At 35.2% G+C, this 20,774-nt stretch overlaps 1 protein-coding gene across 1 annotated transcript in view; it reads right to left on the reverse strand.

Moving 5' to 3' along the window:
- The window catches only part of FSIP1 (fibrous sheath interacting protein 1), a 78,539-nt gene that overhangs the window by 40,937 nt on the left and 16,828 nt on the right, over positions 1-20,774 (reverse strand). The window contains exons 9-10 of the mRNA XM_035889790.1: positions 19,618-19,782; positions 12,453-12,590 (exon numbers count right to left, since the gene is read on the reverse strand). Of these exons, the coding sequence (XP_035745683.1) occupies positions 12,453-12,590; positions 19,618-19,782 (303 nt within the window). The remainder of the gene's footprint in view (positions 1-12,452; positions 12,591-19,617; positions 19,783-20,774) is intronic.

The raw sequence follows: 20,774 nt of genomic DNA on the forward strand, positions 1-20,774 counted from the left end.
TATTGCACCTGAAACTCCTAGCTGCATTACCAAAGCTTCATAAACAAACTCAAAACATTCCATTATAAAGGTTTAAAAAACAAATTGTCAGATAAGGAAGTATGGGTAATTAAAAAGTAAAGAATACAAAGAAAAGTTAAAAGGCCATTTCTGTATCCAAACTTATACTGAAAGATGAATTCACATGGCACAAATCCTCCCTCCTCCTCCTCCAATCAAAAATTATCTGATAGGTTTATCCATTCAAAAACAAGCAACACGTCTCACCTTCAGACACTAGTCACTGAAAATCACTTGGTAATGAGACAGAGAATAAACCAGCTATCAAAGTTACTCATACCATAATTTCAAACATTGAGAATTCAGTTTTCTTACTATTTACAACTGGAAAGATGTTTGTTTGCATAATGATCATTTGCATGAATCCATTATGCGCCACTTATTTCTCTCCATGTTTCGTATCTGTACTCCTGATCTATTTACAGGTTACACTCCATGTGTATCATTCATAAAGAGCTTCATTAATATATGCATAATTATGATTTCTAATCTTTCTTCACAAATCAGTCTATACACTCTCTACATTCCATACAAGACTGACTTTTGCCATTTCTTGAACTCACATAATACAAGTTTATTATTATTATATAGGCTCAAGTTAAAGACATGCCTGAGAAAGTACCCTGAATCCATTATCACACTGTACTTGAAACTACTCTTACAAACACAGGCCGCAATGCCTTCTTTTGTATACAGTACCAAAAAGGTCACTGTTCTTTTGCTGCTTTATTACACTAAAAATTCTTAGCTGCTTGTTGCTATCACTTTGAAGTCACTTCCCTCATCAATGCTTTCTAGCTTTGTCCCTAAAAATACTAGTAATAAAACCCCTTGTCAGTATTTATATTGGATTTTATTTCCCCAATCAATTAGCTTAAATGAAAAATCAGTACAAGATATTGCATATCAGTGACAATTCTAACAATAACTCTGATTACTTTCCCAATTACACAGGTATACCTGTTAAATTCGTGATAAAGCAAAAAACTTTTAAAATGTGCTATATTTAAATGAAAACCTTCTTATCCTAATAAATGAATCTTCAGATATTTTTCATAGAAAGAGCACTAACTGGAAAAGAGCTTCCTCAATAAGAAGATTCCATGAAATTGAGAAAGTAATACACATGGCTTCAGCAAAAAGGGCAAAGTCCCATTAACTGCTCCTCACAAACCAGGAGCTTCCAGCACTCTCTTAATAAACTTCTATTACACTTAAGCCAATGGCAGAAGACAGGCACAAAATGTTTGTTTCCTGTAGAGTGAAGACTCCCTGCTGAGACACACCACTTTTCCTTCAGATTTCTTTGAAGGAAAGCTTTGAGTTGAGTTACAGAAAGAAAAGCACCTAGGAAGAAAAAAGGTCTGCTACAACGGCATGCTCATGTTTGTCTAAGCAGTTATCCAGTTTTAATCTTTTTTTTCCACGAACATCACAGAAAGTGAAACCATTCAAAGCATTTAGAGTTAAATATTCTTCTTGGCAACAAATATTGTTCAGTGTTCAATACATACATATATATATACACACACACACCCCCCAGTATAATTACACTACTTTGCAATAAGGCAATAGAGAAGACAAATTCACTCAGAAGAAAAATATATACCCTCTAACCAAAGACTACCAATACTCCAGGCAGAAAAGACTATATGACCAAGGCAGGAACAGTGACTAGATCCCACCAGAAAGGGATGGGGAGCCCCCTGCATGTCAGAAAATTAAGACAGTCACGTGAAGAATGTGGAGATGCTCTAAAAAAAGGGCAGTCACAGAGGGCATACAGAAGGTGATTCTTGGTGTGTTTAATTTTGACTCCTGTTTGTATTTGGGAAAAAGAACTGACTATTTGGTTTACTCTTTAAATTATTAAAAAAAAAATGCTCCTGGGAAGATATAGTGCAAGTATTCTTGAAGGAATAATTTAAAAGCGTGGGACTTCCACTGAAGAAATTCAAATCAACCTATTTGCTCCTAAACATAATCAACAGAGTAGAAAAATAAAAATGGGTCATATTAAGAAGTAGAGAAAACATTTCTTACACAGTCCAGCCAGTACCTTCAGTCTTCTAATGTCAACTTATTATAACAGGCTTCTTTTTTAGGTACTACCTGAATAGTATACCTCCAAAAATAAGTACACTAGAAGCAAAAACTTGTGAAGAATGATCACTATCGTGCTGTATTATGTACCAATGTACATTTCTCAATATTTGTAAGCAGAACAGTACCAAAATGAAGAGATAATGGGGGGGAGGAGGAAATCAAAACCAAAATTAAATTGGACAACAGAAAAGAGCCAAAGAGAAGAACCTATAACCCTGCTGCTTTCACAATCAAAGGACTGTGTTAAAGATTAGGATTTATCACCAAGTATGTGGCCATGCCTCTTAGGTACATGCAATCAATTTGTGTGATAACAGTTACACTTGCCAGTCATAGTTACAAGAGTACATGGGCAGAAAGCAGTTTCTCAGTCTCAACCTACTTCTCCTTTTTATGAGGGGAGACCTTGATGACAAGCATATAAGCAAGTCTGAATAAAAACCTCTCTTCACCACCCTGAAGCAAAGCACTAGGAAAAAAAAAATTCATGGTCTTAGAAACCATTCATCTAAATCAACAAGGCTGTCATCTGCAAAAAGGAAGTTTCTAGTCCCCCCACAATAATCTGTTTATACATTTGGCATGACAGAATCAAAGTCTGTACAAGCAGTGCTCAGAATGTTATCTTCTTCCAGAGGAGCATCCTGCCCATCAGTGGGCTAGAGAAATATTGCCCTTCTAATTAATGCTGGTTTGGCCCCGAATTTTGTGTTCCTAGATTAATATCTTAATTTCACCACTGGATAGATGATGTCCTTCCTCCTCTCAAACTTACAAAAAATGTTGTAGGGGTTGGGTCACTCTCTTGTGTGAAGGAAAATGGAAAATGGAGACAAAGCTACCGAGGTTAAATTGTTGATGTTGAAAAAAGCAGAGGAGTACTCTAAGACAGATGCTAACTTCCTAGGTTGTGTTTCTGAAAGAAAATGGGCATAACCTTGATCATGACTGGTAACATGCTTGTTACTTATGTCTGCTTGGGTGTATTGGCATGCTCTGAGCATGTCTAGCAAACAGGGCATGGAGGCAAAGGAATGCTCAGTCTGGGGGAATTGAAAAACAGACTTAGGCATGAGATAGGCCACGAGATGCCCAACTCTGCCAAACTGGCAACCATTATGCATACTCAGTTGTAGTATGTTAGGTATCCATGTAATTTTTCCATTAAAAGTTTATGTGCCCTTAGCTCTTCAGATTCTAAGGAGAGGGATGATTTTAAATGCAGATTTTCTGGAAAAGGGGCAGCCCAACTTTCTAAATATTTTTTTATACTGTCCTGCACTGTGCAGCATAACTAAAAAAATATGCTGTGTAATTAGACTATTTAGATCAATGAGACAAAACTTTCAAAGCTTTTCTCAAACCAGCTTTGCTTGACTCTGTAAACAGGATTACAGTGTTTCTGAAAAGAAAATTACTGCATTCATGCTAGAAATACGGCTGTTGTCACCTCAGGAAACTGTTAGAAGGTAAAAATCCATCAGAAATACTTCTAGCTTTCAAGTAAGCTTTGTTGTAAACCTCTGATCATCAGATTTATCACAGTATGCCATCTGTTCATTTTAATATATTGTAATAACCATCTTGTCTATAGATTTAATGGAATTTTTATACTCTTAGAATCATACAAAAAATAACATTTTTCTCTAATACTGTTGCCTTTTATAGGTGAAAATACAGAAACTATTATATAGCTTAAACTGAAATACATGAGATGTCGACACCAATACTACAAATATTTATAAATAAAAGTCACATTTATCGTAGACTCCAAATTACATAATGGTCAGCACTTACATGCTACTTATCACAAGATCAGTATGTTAATACTCATCCATAAAGGATAAACTACACCTAAGTACACGTTGCAGAAGGTTTCCTCCACAGCAGCCCCATTGTTTCTCTTCTCTCGTTTTGAATGTGACATCTTAGAGCAAAATAGAAACATAGCCTTCCCCTACAATACTTGCAGAGAAACAGAGACTGTTCCCTATTTCCATTTAGTGCACAGGGTGCAAGCAGGCTAACAAAAACAAGGCTTCTTTCCTACAGAAATTAAAGAACAGTGCTAACTGGAAGCAAGGAATGAGGAACTCCTAAGTTTGCCAATAGAGATGCGTAACAAGTAAATACCTTCTCCTTGCCTCAAAAGGACATGCATACTTCAGTGATGAAAATTTTATGCTGTGGACACCTGTACTAACCAGAAAAATTCTTAATCATTATTTTACTACCACAACAGCTAGAAACTGTAGTCATTCCATTGAACTGTGGTGCTAGATGTTGCACAAACACAGGAAGAAAAAGGAGAAAAGCAAATCCCAAACAAATCTGTAAGTATATCCATTCAAAAGCTACATATACACAGGTAGTCAAGCACCAGCAAAACACGGAAACTCCACTGATCAAGATGCTTGACTGTCTTAAACCAGAAAGATAATCCTATAAATTCACTGAAAAGTCTTTTGAAAAGTCTTTAGACATGAGGGAAGCAGAGCAATATGCAATTGTTCGAAAATATTACAACTGGGTGATGAAGGGCACTGTCCTGTTTTGAAGCCACGTATTTATCTCAACCACAAACTAAAGATGACAAGTTGAGAGAAAGGGGAGTTAAGAAGGAATGAAAAAGGGCCTTGCAAGTGGATACATACAACCTTGTTTAGACATGATGGTGGGAGAGGTCAGGGGGCAGATAAAAGGATTGCATAGTAAAAAAAGTAATAAGCAAATACAAGAACACTGTTATATCACATTTGTTGAATAATATAAGAGCACAGAAACAAAAGTTTTCATGAATTCTGTCACCATCTAAGACAAGGTTAGAGGGTGTGACAAAGGATATACTGAAAGAATAATATAAGAACACAGAAACAGAAGTTTTCATGAATTCTGTCACCATCTAAGACAAAACACTTTTCCAATAAGAATCTGTTTGATGGCATCGAATGCCATTTATAAGGACAATTAAGAAAGCAGTGCAGTTACAGTTCAATTTAAATCACGTTAGAGAAACAAAACTGAAGAAGATGGGACAATGACTATAAATATCACTACATGAATTTAGATATGGGTGGGTAGTCAAAGATGGTTTGTTACTTTAAGGTGGCGAACACCATAATATGTAGGTGAAAAAAGATGAGAAAGCTCAACTCTACAGAAAAAAATGAGATCATATGCAAGACATTGGGAAAGAGAATGGGAACAAAAAAAGGAGAGGAGGGGAGCAAAAAGCTTCCTTTGTTCAAAATTAGCTGAGAGAATTACAAGAAGGGAGATGCTTCTCAATTTTCTCCTATGCATTCTGGGGCAAACAATTAGCAGAGTCGTTCTCTGAACTGGAAACTCTACATTTTGCGAGAAGGAGGATCAGTACATTGAATTGGCAGAGAATTTGATGATTCTTTTCTAGAAATCCATTATGTTTAAAACAGGTCTCATTGCAGGTATCGAATTCCAGCAACAATTTCTCATACACAGTATCAATGCATAACTAATACTTATGATGCAAGCTGCCAGTGTTACTTACCATCATAGGGATGTAGTTCAATGTAACTGACTCCAGCATCTATGTAAATATGATCTTAATAATTTTCCACATAAACTAGAAGCATCGTTATTATTTTTAAAATTATTAATATTCTAAATAATTTAGTATTAAAATTTAATATTTATACAAAAATATTGAATTATATTAAGTCTTAATGCAATTTACAGTTTTCAAATTATTTTTATAAATACTTTTAGCAGCTACTTCATTCTTGTTCACAGCACTGTGAAAAACAATCAATAAATAGGAAATTTATTTTAATCATATGAGTGAAATATTTAAATTTTAACAATCTGCTATTAATCTTATTGCTCTCTTCATGTGTGTAGTAGCTGTTAAATGAAGAAAATAGGGTTTTCACAGTAAGATTTTCTCCCAGGTGGAAATGCTACCACATTTCATTCTGAAAAAATTTTGTACAATCACATAATAACAAATTGTTGTAAAACTTGAATAAGATCTTGAATAAGATAGCAAGACCTGTTTGAAGCTTAGCAACAACTTGGCAAGCAACTTTAGAATCTGGTAGATACCTTCTGAGGAAATAATGTAGAAAGTGGTACATCTCAACCTTATTTAGATAAGTTGTCCTTTTTCCCTTTATTTGGTGCAATGAAATATGTGTTATAAAGACATTTCATTAAACAAGTTCTACTTTTATGGACAAACATGCTTATGCAGAAACCAGCCGCTACATGATACTATGTGAATTGAAATAAAGATGTTTGCTATTTATATGTTACTGCATAGCATATCAGAAGAACCTAGAAGGACTACCAATGCACAAAATAAAGTAGTCCAAAAGTATGGCTATGTTCCTCTGATCATCAGTATTAGCAATTAATTTCTGCAGACACTGTGACTGAAAACCATATTACAGGATTGTCTAGTTGACAAATTACTCTCTAAATATACACTAGGAATTTATCTTGCCCTCTTCTTCCTTTTAAAGGAGAAGAAAGGAATTATGGCAAAAGTCAGAAACAAATTATTCTTTTCTGGAAGCTGCCTAATACAGACTCAAGATCAGGTGCATTGAAATCAGTCAGTTGCAGGGAAAAAGCTGGAATAAAATTATGTATAACAACAAACCCCCTCATCATTCTAATGCAGGGTAAACCATGACATGGTTTGTGAGACCTTCTTCAGCACTAAACAATAATTAATTTTATCCTGAGGTTTCCTTCCCCACAGATATACGTTACTCTGCATAAAGAAGATAAGAATCATGCCTTTTGGAGTAAGCTCCTGAAGGTAATCACAGCTCTTGACAGCAGTGATATATTTACAATTTTTGTATTTTTATTCTTCACCATCTACACTAATTGCTCACCTTCCTGCAAAGGTCAGCTATTCAGGTAACAGAGTATGTGTAATTTCATATTATTTGATGTAAAAAAGACCTCAATAATTAACAACCACATATTGCGTTTGGCCACTAAATTGCATAAACTTGTGAAAAAGTAATTCTTAGAGATGTACAGACATCTGATGATAAATTTAAGACTAGGCAAACTAGATTTAGCTTGTGTTTTAAAAGTACCTTTTTTTTTTTTAAAGTAGGTGTCAGTATCTCTGTCATACTAAGAGGTGACTCTATTTATATGTGTGTGTGTGTATACACACAATTATATGCATATATATTCAATATGCATTTGAAATATTTTTTAATTTACATACTTAACCAAAACCCCAAAACAGGCACCTGTGGCTAGATCTTGGCAGGAAAGAATCAGCTTCCAGCGCAAGACATTTGAAATAAGCACACATATAGCCACCAAAGGTGAAAATATCTTACTTGACAGCTTGCTTGGATGTGCATGTAAACCTACTGTCTGCCATGAACAAATTCAACACATTCTCACACATGCTACAGGATTATCACAAATGGCCAACTAGTAGAAGCCACAATTGAAAAATAACTACATTTATTATTCTTTCTATATAAAATTCTTTTCATTAATGCTCAGCAACACGTATTTGGCAGCTGAACATTTTTTTTGAAGCAGCAGTTAACAATACAATTCACAAAACAAAGATAAGCTCAATGGTTTCCAGGAAACTGAAAGATGAAAGAATGTGGAGAGAGTCAGCCATGGTTTCAAATGAAGAGCAAGTGAACTAAGGTCAAACTAAAACCTAAAAGAAATTCAGCAAGGGCCCAAGAAACCAGGGTACAGATACATTTCAGTTGGATTGAAATTTCACAATGCATTTCAACAATGCATACAATACATTCTTTGGTATATTAATTCACTGGGGACAATTTTTTCAAAATAAAGGAGGAACTCAGATTCCAAAGCCCTTAGTTTCATTATTTCAAGCATAAAACTTGGCAGATTTTCTGGGGTTTGTATCGATTGTAAAGTACTTTAAACTCTTATCTTCCAGCCTTGCTTTGTGTGCTCAGCCCCAGACTTCGCTGAAATCATGAAGTGTCACAGCACACATGATGTAAGGTGCAGTGGAGAAATCCATAAATGTTAAAATTTCAGAAGCCAGCACCTACCAAATAGCCTGCTCCAGAAATATGATGAATGTATTCCTTCCCCTTGAAGAGAAGGTCAGAGTAAAGCTACCAGTATACAAATCCCTTTTAATAATTCATTTTGCAGTAGTGGAAGAAATACAGCATTCTACCATACACACACACAAAAAAAGAATTCACAAAGTTACCTTTATACCTACTGTAAATTATTCCCTAACACATAGAGCTAAATTCTGCTTAGTTAAACTATCCATAATTTCTACCTAGGAAACAAAAACAGACAAACAAAAGAAACAACAAAACAACAGATTTTATCTGAGGTTTTTTAAAAATACATTTTAAAAAGTCATCTCTCAGACATTAAATTTGTAAAATACTATATTTTAAAATTATAAAGCCCAGTATAGCCATACATTCAGAAAGAACATTCCTAACTGCTAACAAATCACCTCCTCTACTTAGAGCAGAGAATTTATTTCCAATTTTACACAGCAAATTACAGTGGTTCAGGAACGAGTAAAGGAGACATTTAGATGTATTGTGAATTTTAAACATACAATCTAATTAGCTAAGCTAGAAGAATAACTGAACATTAAAAGCTGCACACCTGGAGTCTTGCCAAAAATTAGAAGCAATCTCTCCCAACCTGTATTTTATACCACAGAAATGACAACACTTTCACTGGCAATAATATCCCCTAGAACCATTCCTAGTCATTCTTCCTCTGACATACAGTGAAGAGTGCCACCTATCGAATAACAAACAGTATTTCCAGAAATAATTAAATTATTCTGGAAATACACCATCTATGTACTCCCTCCCTCCCCGCTCAACCCAAGCATTCAGTTTAGCTTTTCATCACACAGTTTCCCAGCAGAGAGCAGTTTTGCTGCTAACAATGTTCCAGATTTGATGGACAAAATATTACTTTGGTATAGAAACAAGGCACCCAATTCACACTGCATAAGAGTTGCCTGATTTTTAGATATTCCCACACCAAATAAGAAAAATTTTATTCAATTACGTATGTTGCATCAGAAGGAGATACCATGCTGTTTTGTCCAATCTTCTTTAGTAATAACTGTATTTTCCAGATATAAGATTAGAAGGTATCAAGGACACAAAACTAAAAAAAAAAGCTGTTGTTTGTTCACACAAAAAAGTGTACATTTTCTATATATTTTACTTTACTGTTAGAAGGAAAAACTTTCATTCAGAGTTGAATACTTCTTTATTTACACTGGCACCCAAAGCATCTCGCAGAGGACCTAATACATAATTATCTCATATCTATATGCCATGATCTCAGAGTCATGCTACAGAGCAGCAATGGATAAGACGACCCAGTATGTGCCACTGAAGAAGCCTTACCATGTGCTGCATAGCACACAGCAATGCTAGACTGGCCATGAGGTACACATTGGTACAGAGGACATATTCTATGTCTATAAATACTGTTTATAAAGACTGTAAACAGTCTATTGATGTAGAGTGCTAAATACATACCATCTAGCCACGGAAAAATGTGTGGTATGTTGCAAGTCTGCACGTAATGTGATACCAAACAATACTGCTATAACCCAACCGAGACTTGGAACTGACCCATTTATATACAAAATATTTGAATGAGTCAGCAACCCACTGCATTTCCCAGGCCCACTGTAGACTATCACACAGTTCCCAGACGCATTTCCTCAGATTGTGTTTGCCTCATGAACAAGGTCAGTAGTGACAAAAAGTGATATGAAGGTCAATGACTAGGAAAAGATGACAAGATGCAGACTTTTTATCTGTTTACCCATTAACCTATTCAGCATACTGAAGTTCCACAGAATTCCTCCAGTTATTTGCCTCTCACCTTTTAACTGTCTAACATAAATGAGCAGTGTATTAAAATGAAGTTCTACTATTGTTTTGGTACTGTGAACAGGTAAGAGCTGAATGTGCTTCCTTACTGTAGTCACACACACACACACACACACACACACAAGTGAACCCAATCTAAAGCAATTGCTGTCTCCATGTTTTCAGACTTCAGTCTTTGTTCCCATATGCCGTAAGTATATAAAATTAACTGACATCAGGAAGAATGTGTCAATTAGCCTTTTTTTTTAAAAAAAAAATGAAAGACCTTGACTGCATGTGGTTGTATCCAAATTAGCTTTAAACCTGCTAGAAGTCTAATCATATTAGCTGTGTAGTTCCAGCACTGCCAGCATAACCCCTGCATATGTAGAGAGTGGCTGCAGTTTTTGCAACTGTAGCAACAGTGCTATCAGTAATTAAGATCATACCACTACAGTTATGCTGCTATCTGAATCACAAAGCTTTTGATCCACAGTGCAGATCCCTTTTTGAAGGCAATAAAAGACAACTGGAACAGTATTTGTCCTAACTCAAATTACTGAAGAAGGTAAATCTACTGCTGAATACAAATCTCCACAAACCAAAGGTACACTATGAGGATTTTTGGTCTGACACAAACAAACTCATATATTAATGTTTTCATGACTACATGAAAAACACTAAAATTAGCTACGCACAAGAAACAAATATTCTACAATGCACAACCATGAAAAGCTACTATTTTTTCCTTCAGTGTAGTGATAATAAGGTTACCACCTGAGAAATGCATAAAAATTCTTGATCCTTTTCCTTGTAGAATCAAAAAATCATCAGACTGTGGAGGTGGGGTGTCAGGAGGTCTCTAGTCCAACCTCTTGTTCAAAGCAGGGTCAGCTATGAGATCAGACCAAATGCCTTATGGCTTTGTCCAGCCAGGTCTGTAAAATATTCAAGGCATACCTCTTATGTCAGTTATGTATACTGATGCCTCTTGCTAATCTACCAAAATACTTGGGGTTTCCTAGTAAAAATCCAGTTTCATCAGGTTACCCACACCAGCTGTCACCTCAGTCTCTCATACATTACTGTACTAGTTTGTCTTCTCCACATTGCACATTCTACAGAGAAACAAGAGCTTTCTCATCTCAAAGCAGAACAGTAACAAAGATGCTAAAATCTTAAAAATATGCATATATATCCAGGTTTTAACCACTACTGCCAGCTCAATAATGCAGTAATGTTCTTCTGAGTCTTCAACAGTTTCATTCCTGACTTTACCTGAGCAAGGCAAACTTTCAAAGATTTGTACAAAGTTATCAAAAAAAAAAACCCAAAACCACACCTAGAAAAAAAGAGATATTTTCTTCCTGTTCTCTTAAGAAGATCTAGGAGAAATCAAATATAAAACCAAATACCAACATTGGCTTTCAGGCCAAAAAAGTGACAATTGTATCACCTTAGGAATATTCTTTTGAATGAATATTTTTATATTTTTTATATTTATATATTTTTTCCCTAATTCTCTTCTATATAGGCTGCTTTGTAGCTCTTTAAGTACAGATCAAACAGCATGTTTACAATGTATGTTTTAAAATGAGTAAAAAGATTCCTGAAGTCCTTGAGGTTCCTCTGACACTAGTTTTTAGTTAAATTTCCTTATTGTAACTTGAGAGTAATGTAATAAATTATACTCGCTGAAAGAGAATAGTAATACATTGCTTGAGAGAGGCACATAAGTTTTGGTTTGTCAGTCCTGGCTCTATGACTTGGAAATAAACATAATACCTGCCTACTCTGTTAACAATAGGATCCTCTTGGGTTTTAAATTTCCTTTTCCCTACTCACTTTTACCTGGGTAGTAATAAGGATGCAATGTGATGTACTTATTCTAAAACAGTAATGATTTTTTACTACCATTATACATGCTCCTACCTTAAAGGCCCCTGCACCTATGAAATTCATGCATTGAATTAAAATTAATTTATAAAAATACACTAAATTAATTCAGCAAAACTAAATTACACAATAACTTAGTGTATACAACATTCTCACCAGTCCTGGTCCTTCAAAGAACACTGAATTATATGAGCCATAAAAAAAAAATCCTTTTAGGACATATTTATATATGATTCTTTATGCTATCCCCCTCTGGGGAGGAAGAAAGGAGAAGAATTTCTTTCACTTTGAAAGACACTATGTTAATGGGAAACATGCATTATGACTGAAAAATGTTTCCCAGATCAAGAAAAATCATTTGAGACTTTTGCTTGCGTATTTCTTCGGGGATTCCTTCAGGAATTCACATAAGGTTGCAGAATTTGATTTTATTTTAAGACACATGGAATGATAAACTCCAAAGTTTTCAAATTGAGGGGAAAAATATGTCAAAAATAGGAGACTTACAAGATTTGTCTCTAGGGATTTCAGCTGATGATCTATTTCTTTCAGACGATTCTGTTGATCGCGTTGCTCCTTATTGTCTCGCAGAACCTTTTCACCTGGAAGTGCTTTTAGGCTTCTGTTTGCATAAACCAGAGACTCCTGACAAAAGGAAGAATAGGCAGAAATTAAACATATGTCTTTATATTGCTTCAAAAGCCAGACAAGTGTTCTTTTGATTCCTATCAGGAAAACACTGAAATGTTTAGAATAATGTGTCAATTTCAAATGTGGCAAATGCATAATTTTCATTATGCACATTTTCAAATACAATAGCTGATCAGGCTGGACTTACTTCAATATAAGAATTCTTTCCTTTGCATTTTAAAAGGAATTTCTTAGTCTCCAGAGCTAACACTTTGATGCTTAAATTCTATTACAACAATAAAAATGCACTGAGAAATTGGGGAGACTGAATGAGGGGTTCAAAGCTTGCTCCTATTAACCATACTGGGATCAGAATTAGGCCAGAAGTGAAAGGCAGAACTAAACTGAAATGACTGTAGGTTTTGTTTACTAGGTATCATGGCAAATGAAAAATAACCCTCTCTCTGCAAGCTGTCAGATGCACAACCATTATTAAAGATTCGGGTTACACATTCTCACATCTTCAGTAGCTTTGGATGAGATTCTAAATTTTGTACCAGTCCTGAACACATTCAAGATTCAATATTACATGTAATTTAGATACTTACTTAAGAACAGCAAGTATTGGCAAAACAGCAAAGTTACATTGTAATTGGAAAAAAACAGGGCTTTCTCTTACAAACCAGAGATCCTACAGAAGAACCCAAGAAATCCAAATAATGGTAGAAGAAAAAAAAACAACCAAAAAACCTCCCTGTTAGTCAATTCTGCCCAAAGGAACATGAACAACCATTTAATAAACACATACTCTTCATTCTTATTTTCAGAAGCAGCTCAAGCAATCTTAATAAACACACACAAGGAAAAGAATTGCAAGTAGTGTGTCTAATTGGGAAGAAAAACAACCTTTGCAATTTAACATGCAACAGAAAATTTCTCAACTACAACATATAAAAAACTGCAACTTTTTCTAAACACCAAACAAATCTGAGTTCTGACATTTAAACCAAACTATTAGTTGCCTGAAAATAAGCTTATTTTACCACAGTATAAATCTTTGAATATATAATTACAATCAGCAATAGTTGGCAGTACTACAATGCTAGTGAATTTTCTTATAACAGACAGAGGTATAAACAGCACCATCTGTTAACAACTAGAATCTCCCCAAACTGGACTGAAGTTTAATGTTGGCCACCTAAGGCCAAATTCTTAATATTGAATGTCTAAAGCTAGGCTTATATATAGAGAGAGATATTTTTTAATTAAATTATGATGCCCAATGGCAAGAAATTTGCATGACTGACATCTATACAGAACATAAAAACCCAAAAGACGTATTTAAACTTGTGTTTATTAATACATAAAACAAATATGACCTTTATATCTGCAATATAAATATAGAGTTGGCAAAGCGGCTCAAAGTGCAACAACTGAAGCTCCCTCTACTAATGGCTTTTACATGGCTTTATTCTTCCACTGATTTTAATACAAGTGAAATTGCTCGCGGAAAGGCAGGGAGGAAGATGATGGCATCATATTTCTTTTCCTTTAAAAAAAAAGTATAGTTTTTTCTACAATTACATTTCTTAATCCAATATTTTGATCTGTGCATATATAGACACATTGCCACGTGAGCAGTGAGTGGTTGGCATGGATTTGGAGCTGCAGTTATGATTTGGTTTAAAAGCCATGTTATGAATACACGTATAAGAATATGCAACTAGTGGTACCGAGAAGTCACTAAATACTATATAATACTTCCCATTATTTTATTTTGGAAGTTGTATGCATGGACTACTGGTTGATATTTATATATGAACTTGGCCTTCAATGAAGAACAGAGCCCAAACTGCAAACAGCATCTCTGACACTATTATTGCTGCAATACCAGCCAGATTTAAAAAGGTGACAGTAAGAGAAGTCATAAAATCAAAAAAGTTACTACCTTCAATTTTTTATTTTTTTTTTTACTTTCTTCTCCACAGACATTTCTGAAGCAAAGCTTTATGCAGATCTCCGTCCTAGTCTTTCAAATAGTTTCAGGCATACATGTTTCATTTTACAGACAGCTCAGCTGCTGCAAGCACTTAAGAGCAACCTCTTCAAACTCCAGGAAAACTATGTATCATAAGTTATTTTTCTTTTTATCACACTCAGTATGATTTTAAGCCTGGTTGCTTCCCTAGTAAGACAATACTGTTCCATCAAAAGAAATTCTTAACTGGCATAGACATGACAACTTTGATCTCTACCATGATACCTAACCAATTCTTATCAGAGTGTGCTGGATAAAAATTGAACTATGAACATTTACCAGAAAGCAGAAGTAAAAAGTACTTGTTTCAACATTTCTCCAATATCAACATCCACAACTGATATAATTCTATTTAGATGAGATGGGCAAAAAAAATCGTTACTATTTACTCTCTTCTCTGATCAGCATGATTTTCCACACTTCTATCACATTCCCTCTTACTCCTTTATTCTAAACTGAAGAATGTCTCTGTGTAAGTCACTCCTTGCATAGAAGCCATTCTGTGCTTTTGAGCATTCATAGTAACCAATTTTCCATTTTTTCTGTACTGGTTACGAGAGCCGGGGACCAAAACTGCACAATAGTCAAGCTATACAGTGCACTACATGTGCAGATGTGTACAGCAGCACAGTGATATTTTCTGTTTCATTCTGTATTCCTTTCATAATTGTTCCTAATAATCTATTTGATCTGACCAATATGGAGCATTAAGCTGCTGCTTTCCCAGAAGTAGTTCTTACAGTCTCATCTCTCATCTTTGAATAGTAACTGACTGGAACTCGCACCATAGGAGCAGAATTAATACTTTCCCCCACTTCCTAATTTTTTTAATGCTTGTCTCAAGATATCATTAAATAAATGTAAGAAGTTTTATATCAAATAAAATATTTTATGTTTCAATTACATATCGCATGTGTAGGTAGTGGAAGTCCATCTGAGATTAATAAAGATCTAAAAACCTTAAAGATAAGGTAGAAAATAAAATTGCTAGATGTTACACAAGGGAAGATATAAGTACTTAGCAATACCCAAAGCTTTAACAATCATAATGCAAAACAGAAATATTCAATATTCGAAATGCCTAAAATTGTTTGTTGCACTCCCTTTTCTCCAGAATTTTATAAATAAATAAAAACACAATCCCACCTAATGAAAGCAATTAATGTCATAAAATCTTTTTGAGCCACAAAACTGGCTGATCAACTTATTAGCCTGCTTCTAACCATGTCCTGAAATAGAGATACCTGTCAAAATAATCTGGTTTGGTGAAGTGCAGGCATACCTTATAGGCTATCAAAAAGTTCATTAATTGAAACATTAATGTATCTTCAGAATTTATCATCTTGAATATTTAGTTAGTTTTAAACTATTAACTGTAGTCTATACTGTCTCCATTTCCTTTTATTTTCAGGTAGTTACACTTCATATCCTTCATCCTACCATTTTCCTGTCTCTTCCAGGGTTACGTTCAACTTATTTGTTCTTCCCCCAAAATATTAAGTAAGACAGAAGCATTTTTAAATACTTATGCCGGCACCAGAACAAAGAAATGTTTCAGAGAGAAATACAGTTCTGATGGGAAAGTTTTCCATGTAAAAGAGAAAATTACTCATGGAAAAGCATTCTGTATCCAGCTGGACTCATTGCACAAAAGATGAATCTGTATGCTCCTCTGTAACAGCTCAGCTATGGTACTGTAGGGTAATTAAAGCCAGTTGTTAGATTTCAGAGTCAGAGCATAGATCCTATATCCTGCCAAAATATCTACCAGTGGCAGAAAGCAGCTCTCCCATTGAGCCAGTGGTGATTAAGTGCTTGCATTTTGAAAGTTATATCTAATGCAATTCTTGGAAGAAAAGAATGTGCAGCTTTATGATATGCAACTCTAAGCTAATTTTGTTTTAATTACTTCCAAAGTTCTAAATGAAAATTCACACAGATGATTTACATGCTAACAATTTTTCCCATTGTTCCCCATCACTAATGCATTATACCCTACTCAACCACAACATATGAAATCCACATCTCATGGAAATCAGAAAGAATTTCAGCACTGGTTTTTAGAAGAAAGACAAGTCAGCCTCTTCTCCAAAGGAAAAGACATCCATGTTCCAAATCAGACTTATGTCCTGTAACAAGTAGACTCATTCAAAATAAATTCTGTATTTTTTTTAGTCCTCTCCTGGCACTTTAATTGAAAAAAACAAACAAACAAACAAACAAAAAACCAAACCAAAACACCACACCAAAAAACCAAAAAAACCCAGAAACTTTAAAAACCCAAACTCCTAAGAAACAAATATTGCAGTGCATTCAAACTTGCATTCCATCACATCTGTTTCAACATCTTTATCTAGCAATTAAGTTTACAGAATTGACCTCAGTTATGGGAGTAGTGATACAATCTAAGCTGAAACTCTGGATAAAAGAAATCAATAAAAACTTATCTGACTTCAACAATACCAGATTGTCACTATCGGTTTCAAATACTACAGATGCCCAGTCTCACCAACAAACATTTTGTCTCTTCTTTTAGCAAAAGCTTCATTCAATTAATTCCGTCAGACCCTTTCTGGGTAGGTATCATTTGCCTTTGATCAGGTTCCAAAAGACCTTCAGTACAAAGAATTCTGATATTGCTGTGTGACCCACCTATTTTCTGATATCAGAACTGATGCTTCAAGAATAATAATCAGACAAACCAGACATTAAAACTTCCAGTTTGTAACAATATCAGGGGATATTGATCATGATAAACAAGGCTGTTTTAAAAAGACCATGAGCAGCAATGAACTTAGAACAAATTTGTCACAAATTTCTCAGCTACTGCTGCATGTTACTTCCCATTTCTTTTTTTAAAAAAGCAACTGTTAAAGGAATCTGAAAACAAAAGGTGTTGAGAATGAACTCGCATAACCAAATTCAGAACTTGACCTGTTGTTATTGCTTTCTGTATGAATTGAAGAGTGATTATTTACCTACCAAAATAAAAATAACCATAACCACAAACATAAGACTAAAGGCTAGACCTGGTACAAAGCTTCCACAGTAAGCAGTCAAGTTCCTGAAAGTTGAGACAACTATTTTCTCTTCCACTTACCATAAAAAAAAAATGGCAATTTTGAAATTCTATGTAAATATAAACAAGCCCAGTCATGTCACAGTGCCAGATACAACCAGATTGCACCTACCAAATCAGGCTTCATGAAGAACTTAACATTGACTTCCCTAAAGTCTGGATCAAAACGCAACTAAGGCAGCCACCAGACATCCTGTCCTCTGCTGAGAGCAGCAGCTCTGGACACGCAGAGAAGTGGGAATGAAAGCACCTAGGGGATTGTGGAGTCAATAGGGTAGGCACCTGGAAATCAAAACACTTCTGCAATTAGCTAGCTGCAGAGGGGGATGGTGTGCTTCTGTTGTTTGTTTTGTTGTGTGGGGGGGGTTTAATTAGTTATTGGATTTACGCAATTAATGTCCTTCTAAGTCCCGTTTTAAATAACTAAAGCCTCCTACTCACTTCAACTTACGTTTATTCTGTTTAGCTCTTTCTCTAAATTTATAAAACCACCTTTAAATAGACCCGTGCTTTGGTAGCTTTGATTGAAATGACTCACGTGTTTATCTGAAGAAAACAAAAAATGACAAATGGAATCCTGCGTTTCCTGGAACTACAATGTCTAAAAACCTGCTATATTCTGCAAAATAAAGTTGAAGGGTGGTTTCTTTTCACTAATGAAGGGTAATTTATGTAATTAACTAGCTCTTTTTGTTGTAAAGTTTAATGTTATTCAAAAAGATAATGCATTACTCTTCAATAAGCACACACATAAACACAAGTTTTGGTTCAAATACTTCCGAGCTTTTACCTGAAAAGGAAACAACAACAAACACTTGAACAAACTTTCCCAAACAGAGCGTTCATTATCATAGGCAGTCACACTAACTTCAGGCTGATGTCTGCTAACAGTGAACACAAGATCCAGCAATCATTGGCAAGCTCAGGTCTGTGAACCTGAAGTTCCTGGGTAACAACTGCATTTGCATATGTGATTACCCACTAGAGGGAGTCGCTGCTTCACACATTAAATCCCAGCTGGTAAACCTGAAGTACAGAAATAAGTCAATGCAAAAGATGACATTAAGTGCTCTCTAGAAAAAGAAAAAAAATCCCACAGTTACTTTACCATTCAGAGATGTTTCTCATACACTGGTAACTGAAAACATAGTTTTGCCAATGTGCACTCATACTGAGCTTCTAATATACCTGTTCTGGCTATAAACTGTAAATTTTACAGAAGTAAACAAGTTTTGTGCAAATGAGCGTAAAATAGGAGTTATGGCATTTTATGGTGTATTTCCCCCATTATATCAGGGGCAACTTTACTAGGGCATGGGATAAATTGGAGTCTTCTAGGTACAAAATTCAAACAATTACTTCTCAAGTTGAGAACCCCAAGTTTCTTAATACTGATGGCAAGGGAAAAAGACAATGGCCTTTAAAAACAAGGGACATACAATTTCAATTGGTTTTCTACAGTCTTTATCATTGCTTATTGGTAATTGCTTTATCTTTCAGATCATAAATGAAGAGACACTTTTGGAATCCTAAGATAACAAGAAACCTAATTCTAATTCGCAAAGATGAATTATCATGGGTAATGAGTTACTATGCTGACAAAACCACTGAGGACCTCATGCAGTTAAAAACATCTGAGTACCACTTCCTGCATATGAAATTTCTTGTTGAAAGCGTGGAATCAACAAATGTTAGAAACAGGACAGTCCTTTAATTATACACCACTCAAAATAGCAATGTACTATTTTTCTGTATGATTTCTTTAGACAAAGATTTCATTTCATTCTTTAACACACATACTTTGAGAACTAAAGAAAAATGCACAGAATACAAATACAGACACATGCTGTATTTTCTTTTACATCAGGTCTCAACACACACTTCAAATAAGAAATCTGTAACATAAGCTCTGTTCTGTAATATACCTGATAAATTTGGCTTGGAGGTTTTGAGCAAGGGCTGGAAATCACAGAAAAATCCCCATCAGATAGTAGTACTTGAAGCTTAATATCTATCTCATTTAGGTGATGAAATTCCATTGGTTCAGGTGTGTACCCTTCTCCTGGTGCCAGCCAGCCAGATACATCCTCCTATTGAAAGATACAGAAAATACTTAATATTCCCAAAGGAAGCAGACTTTAAAGGCAGTTACACGTCAAGCATATCTATTTTTCAAATAAACCATACTTAAGAATAAAATGTAAGCTTTCATCCATCTCAGTATATAGCTGAAATCTGCCAATATTCACATACCAAGCACACCCAAAAGCAGATATGGACAGAACAATTAGAGGCATGACTTTTTCATTTTTCAATATAACCAAGCAGCAACTTAAATGGACTTAGAATATATATATATATAAAATTTTATTTTTAGAAAGCACATGCATCTACATGCATTGTTAAAATGTAATAGCAAAGAAGGTGTTGTGTTAACCTAAACAGATTTCTGATATTATTTTACTTATTTCTGTAAAAGTCCAAAGCCTGTGTCCTCACTGACTAGCCACTCAGAAGCCCTAAAATAAAATTGCTCAAAGCAAGATGCCTCACCTCTATGCCAGCCAGCCAAAGAGCAATCAGAGAGCTCCCAAGCTGCCCATACATTCCTCTGAAGGTTATGCAACTCCCTTGATCAAGTTCTCTTTACGCCTAAGAGAAGCCCTCTGGATAGCTAACCCCTTTTCCTTAATGATGCATCTCACTTTATAGCTTCTTAGCCAAGTTAGTCAAACCTGTAACAGTCTTATGCCATGCCATGCCTATTGCAGCTCCTTCCCATGGATGCAAACTCTTCCCTTGTTGCAGTTTCTGTATTTGTTCAATATAGCAGACCCAGCTCCCTTTTGAAGGAATTATTGCTTGTCATGTTCTAACTTGCATGTAGACCTTGCTATCCAGTGCTGCACAGTAAGCATCACTTCATGATGCCACTGACATGAAAATCAGTTTTAGGACTATTGTGCTCATTTGCAAGATAGCACAGAGGATAGAGTTGAAGAGGAAAGTGTCTGGCAGATAAAGATCCACAAGTCCTAAGACAAAAAACACAACAAACATACTCTAAGCTCACATTTCCAGT

This window comes from Egretta garzetta, unplaced genomic scaffold (assembly GCF_000687185.1).
Source record: "Egretta garzetta isolate BGI_Z169 unplaced genomic scaffold, ASM68718v1 scaffold2, whole genome shotgun sequence".
Lineage (NCBI taxonomy): Eukaryota > Metazoa > Chordata > Aves > Pelecaniformes > Ardeidae > Egretta > Egretta garzetta.